A 6,141-nucleotide genomic window follows, 5' to 3' on the forward strand; every position below is an offset into this window, starting at 1 on the left:
GAAAATGGATGGATGGATGGAACCTAGTGGTGAGCGCAGCTGCCTCACAGTCAAGGTTCAAGGGGTGGAATCTTATGGGTTTTCTCTGGGCACTCCGGCTTCCTCCCTCATTCCAAAAACATATGTTAGCGTCAAAGGAGACTCTAAATTGTCCATAGGTGTGATGTGGAGATTGAAGCCTATTATTCTCGACTGTGAGACAGAAATTTTAACCACTATTCTACTGTGCTGCACTGGTGATAAAATGTCTATGATGTTCTTTAAAAGTCACTTTTCAGCTCATGTTAAATAACCACATTCAGCACACGATGAGGTTTTAGAATGAGGCTACTTTTCAAAATCAAAGATTTCCGCTTCCTTCTCCTTCCAGAAAGCAAAACTGCGATCAATAAATTGACAAATATCCTCATTGTTGAAGCAGGACAAGTCCGTACCTCTGCCGCCCTCATCCAATGAAGCACTCTGAGCTGCAAGCGAAGGCACTGGCCCGGAATCTGACTTTGGTTCCGACTGACCAAAGAAGCGAAGTTTGATGTCATCGAAGCCATCACTCCAATGTCGCTTCCCGGCTCCGATTTCCTGGAGAACAACCTTGTGGAATTTCCTCACGATCTCCCAGGGGAAACTCCCCACGTGGTCAAAGACTTCGAAGCAGAGCAGATGCCTCATCTTCCTCTCAACTGGTGACAACTCCTGCTCCAAAATGTGGAAGTATCCCAGCATGAAGAGGTCCAACGTCAAGCAATCGTGGCTCACAACCGCTCCATCCACCTCGGGTAGGAATTGCTCTGGAGAGTACGCAGGCAGTTGAATTTGGGACAATGCCAAATGGGATGTTGGAGCACCGCACACCTGGAGTTTATTCCTCCAGGAGGTTAACATCTTGTCCACCGCGCCACGCTTTTGGCAGAACTGAAACAAGGACGGGATTCTCTGATGGCCTTGTTCCGATTTTGCATCCCGCATGGCTGCCCGCAAAGAAATAGCGTAAGCCGACTTCTTCCAGTGGCTCAGGAACAGAACTACAATGCGCTCTTTCCTTAGACTAGTGGTCTCTATCACGGGTGAATGCTTGATAGGATCTCCACTGAACCTTGTGTTACCATTTAGCTTGTTCATCGCTGACGATCCAGATACTAATTGGTTCTTCAAGGCCTGGCTACCTGGAACCACCCCGGCAAAGGGATAAATGCCACCAATCTGACCCTCAAAGTTGGCTCTGAGGATTCTGACAGACACCCCGGACTGACGAATCTCTTTCTCCACCCGTTCCCTGTTGCTGTCCAAGCGATGACCAAAACTGGACACTGTCTCTCTTCCATTTGGTCCTGGTAACATTTTATGGCCAAGGTCTACTTCCAGACCATCCCTTGCTCCCAGTGGTCCCTTCATTGTGGTCCCCTCAACTCCATTTTCAGTGGTCTGGTTCAGGTTGGACACCAACAGCGACATAGTCCTGACTATCTCCGAGACTCGGCTACAGCAGACTGGCAGTGATCGGCATCCCTGCTCATCGATCTGCTGCAGAGCCTCTTTGTTCAGGGAGATGTTCACAATCTGGTCTGGTAACATAGACCTCAGTTCTTCCATTAACCTGGTCAGCTCCAGCTCGTAGGCCTGTTGACGCTTCTGGAGGGACACGTTGTCAATCTGCTGTTGCAGATACAGCAGGTCATCTTCAGTTAGAAGCTCTCCAAAGGGCCCCAAGACAGCATTATGGGTTTGGGAGAACTTCCAGCTGTCCACACGTGGGCCTTCATTTGTCAGGTCCTGTGCGAGGGGAGCAAAAGATAACATTGGAATCATACTGAGAAGACAAGGGCAAGTTTTCAGCTTGTTTTTACAAATAAATTTTATTTATACAGCACCAATTCACAACAGAAGTTTTCTCAAAGCACTTTAAACATCAAACAGGTAAAGAAACACACTCATACATTAAAGAAAATGAACTGAACCCCACATGAGCAAAGACCTGGGAACAGAGGCAAGGAAAAACTCCTTCTACTGTATGAAAGAAACCTGCAACAAAACCCAGGGTCTGTGAGGCGACTCGGTCGATTGTGTTGAGATGGAGAGACAGAATAGCGGGACAGAAGGTAGATAGAGAGTGAAAACAGCATAGAGAGGTGCGACCAGTAGTGGGATAAGAGAGACAATTGGCACAACAACAGCCATATCAAAGAACCCTTGGATTTCTACTAAAACCATGATTCTCTGGCCATCAGATCCCTCATAAAGTTGTAAACTACCAAAACTAGCCAATGAAGGACACTACTTCTTTGGATCTCTTTTTTTTGTACTGGTCTTAAGGTTTTATGGGCATGAATAACCGACCGCAATGAGACCTACCTACTGACAACCAACCAATTGACCTCTCTCTCTCTCTCTCTCTCTCTCTCTCTCTCTCACTCTCTCTCTCTTGCTCTCTCTCTCTCACTCTCCATCCATTTCAAATATAGTACTATATTTCTGTAAAAAGCCTTTTGTTTTATCCATCCATTTTCTGAGCCGCTTCTCCTCACTAGGGTCGCAGGCATGCTGGAGCCTATCCCAGCTATCATCAGGCAGGAGGCGGGGTACACCCTGAACTGGTTGCCAGCCAATCGCAGGGCACACATAAACAAACAACCATTCACATTCACACCTATGGGCAATTTAAAGTAGTCAATTAACCTACCATGCATGTTTTTTGGGATGTGGGAGGAAACCGGAGTGCCCGGAGAAAACCCATGCAGGCACGGGGAGAACATGCAAACTCCACACAGGCGGGGCCGGGGATTGAAGCCTGGTCCTCAGAACTGTGAGGTAGACGCTCTAACCAGTCGTCCACCGTGCCGCCCCTTTTGTTTTATATTAAAAAAAAACAAAAAAAAATAAAAAATAATATATATATATGAGTATATATATATATATATATATACTGTCCTTATTCAGGGACGTCAGATTTATGTGCTATCACAATCATACCAGAGCTTTTAAATGGCCCTAAACTAAGGTAGGGAGAAGTAATTGGTTTGTTTTCTTGGCACTTGGTTCCCCATATGTAGGTATGTACTTTTTAAAATGATATAAAAATTAAATGGAAATTATTTTGTGGACCTCCAAGCTATGGCTAGTGGATCCCTGTGAGTCCACAGATGCCAGTTTAAGACCCACTACCCTAGAGATCTAGGGAACGTGGCCTAACCAAGGGAAGTCTGGGAATTTCTCCTCCTACTTGGATGGACTCAATCTATAAGTAACTGTACCTTTCTCCTCTGGTCCTCCTCATCCTGTAGTCGGGTCTGCATTTGTCTCACCATCACCTGACGTTTCCACTCAGCAATGGGGCGACCGATCTCGTCGTGAGTGGGCACCAGGGCCTCGATGTCGGCCAGGATAACGTCCGCAACTGGTTCCTTCGGCGAAACCTCGTCGCAGTCAAGTTTCTGCAGGGACACGATGTCATTGTTGAACATGTGCAGTCACTTTTACTGGTTTATGTGGTAACAGGCAAATATTATCTTTGATCACCTGCTGCTTTGGATTTGGTATCTTTAGGGCCTGGGTTCGATTCCTAGTCAGGCAAATTTTTATTTATGTACAAGTTTTAACCTGGCAGAAACTACACATTTGCGTCTAAGGACTAGTTTGGGGGCCTGCAAAAGTCGCAGTCTCAAAACCCATAACAGACCATTGAAAAAGTTGTTTTTCTTTTTCAATGGTCTGTTATGGGTTATGGGACCTGCTACCTGGTGAAAAACTCAAATCAAGCGAATGCTTAAAAAGCTTGTTTAAAACCCGGAAATTTATTTTTAGCGTGAATAAAAGCTTTTGTGCATTTTCATTGGCTAGTTGCTACACCGTGCAACTGCAATTCAAATTTTGATTTGCCGTAAAACCAGTGGCCGACTGATTGGCCATTCATGAAAATAGTTGCCAAACCGCGCACACTTCACAAGAGTTCAGTTGGCTTCGACCGGATCGCTCAGTGCGTGGCAGCCTTAACTCTCATTATGTTTTTATCATCCAAGCTGATGTTCTCCAGAGGGTGGGGTTTTGGGAACTGGAACCAAACCTGAAACATGAACCACTACAGTAGTGATACCCCTTGTGTTTGCATTACCTTAAAGGATACCCAAAGGATTGGTCGTCTGGCGACTGATAGCTTACCGTTTGTCCAGTGAAGAAAGCTGCCGTGATGCCAGCCTGCCTCAGGGACTTGATGGACTTCATGTGGGACATCAGAGTGAGATCGCGCTCTGGAGGCTTCAGTTGATTGAACGATGTCATCACTAGAAAGGCATCACAACATGTTATGTATACAACTCTTGTTTTGTTTTTTTGTTTAACAGGGCTTTTCTAGGGCAAATCTTTTTCCAAAAATCTAATTGCAAACTGTAATTCAACCAGTTATCCTATTCAGTCTTGATGCTGAGAAATGCTGAAATGCCAAAGAAATAAATTAACTGACACAGGTTAATCATGCCATGTTATCCCTGCCATTTAGCTTATCATTCTTTTGGCTTAGTAAGACTAATAACGGTGCAGTTCTGTGTAAGTGAAATAAGATGCAAATTGAAATCTCCAGCAAAAGGATGTGTGAATAATGATAAATGTTTTTACCAAGATGACATGCCAAATAAATGAACAGACAAAATAAAATTTAATAATAATAATAATAAATTTTCAGGGCACTCAAGGTTACAGTACAAACAGTTAAAAGCAATCAAGCAACACACAAAAAAAATAACAGAACATAAAGCATCAATTACAAAGACAAATAATATGGGAAATGTTGAAGTGAATAGGCAGTCCAAAATAGGTGTGTCTTGAGTTTGGATTTGAAGAGGGTTAATGAGTCTTTGTTTGGGAGGTCCGGTGTTAGTGAGTTCCAAAGACAGGGGGCAGAGTGGCTATCCAAGGTGGACAGACGGGCAGAAGGGCAATGTGAAGGAGATGAGCAAGATATGGCGAGGCAAGGTTATTGATGCCCTTGAAGGTCCACATCAGAACTTTATATTGGATGTGATTCTGGACAGAGAGCCAGTGAAGTTGTCTGAGTGCTGGAGTGATGTGGTGGGTGGAGGGGGTCCTTGTGATGATAGGTGGCAGAGTTCAGGAGAAGCTATAGTTTTTGTAGTGACTTGTGGGGGAGACCATAGAAGATGGAATCAGTAATCCAGGCATGACGTAACGAGCCTATGAACAAGGACAGCAACAGTGTGGCGGGTGAGAGATGGACGGAGATGATTGAGATGCAGACCGGGTGATGTTGTTTATGTGTGCTTGGAAAGAGAGTGTGCTGTGGAGAATGACACCAAGACTCTTAACCTGAGGGGAGGGGGAAACAGAGGAATTTTGGCTAGCATTAAGTAGTACCTATGAGTAGGAGTTCAGTTTTATCACTGTTGAGTTGTAAAAAGTTGGATGAGAACAGTGTTTGAGTTCAAAGAAGCAGTCAGTAAGGGAGGAAGGAGGAAGAGTGGCGGTGGGTTTGGTGGAGAGGTAGCGCTAGGTGTCACGCGTAACAGTGAAAGTGTAATTTGAATTCACAAAAAATATTGCCAAGATGTAGGATGTAAATGATAACGAGGAGGGGGTCCAAGACAGAGCCCTGTGGCACACCAGAAGAATCAGGTGACGGATGAGATTTGAATGATTTCATTTGAACAAACTGGGTGCAGCTGGACAGGTAAGAACTGAACCACCTGAGGTGTGTGTGTGTGTGTGTGTGTGTGTGTGTATTGCCAATGTGGTGGAGCCTGTTCAGTTGGATGGTATGAGAAATGGTCTCACCAGCTCAATTCAGATCAAGGAGGATTAGGATGGTGAGTAGGCCAGAGTCAGCTGCCAGGAAGAGGTCGTTGGTGATCTCGAGGAGTGCTGTTTCAGTGCTATGGAGGGGGTGGAAACTAGACTGCAATATTTTATAGAGATTATTAGAGGTGAGGTGGGTGTGGAGCTGGGAAGTGATGGTCTTTTCCAAGATTTTTTAACAGAATGGGAGGTTGGAGATGGGATGAAGATTATTGAAATTATTTGGATCTGAACCAGTTTTTTTCAGTATTTGGGTAATGGCTGAAGCTTTGAAATATGTGGGAACAATACGAGTAGAGAGAGAGGAGTGGATGGTGTGAGTGATGAGGGGCCTCTATAACC

At 44.8% G+C, this 6,141-nt stretch overlaps 1 protein-coding gene across 1 annotated transcript; it reads right to left on the reverse strand.

Annotated features, from left to right (window-relative positions):
- Positions 1-327: 327 nt before the first annotated feature.
- Positions 328-4,272, reverse strand: espnlb (espin like b). The gene is made up of 3 exons (XM_061798056.1): positions 4,153-4,272; positions 3,249-3,428; positions 328-1,770 (listed from the first exon to the last, which is right to left on the reverse strand). The coding sequence occupies exons 1-3, from the start codon at positions 4,270-4,272 to the stop codon at positions 328-330; spliced, it is 1,743 nt and encodes a 580-aa protein (XP_061654040.1).
- Positions 4,273-6,141: the final 1,869 nt, after the last annotated feature.

This window comes from Phyllopteryx taeniolatus, chromosome 14 (genome assembly GCF_024500385.1).
Source record: "Phyllopteryx taeniolatus isolate TA_2022b chromosome 14, UOR_Ptae_1.2, whole genome shotgun sequence".
In the NCBI taxonomy this organism is placed as follows: domain Eukaryota; kingdom Metazoa; phylum Chordata; class Actinopteri; order Syngnathiformes; family Syngnathidae; genus Phyllopteryx; species Phyllopteryx taeniolatus.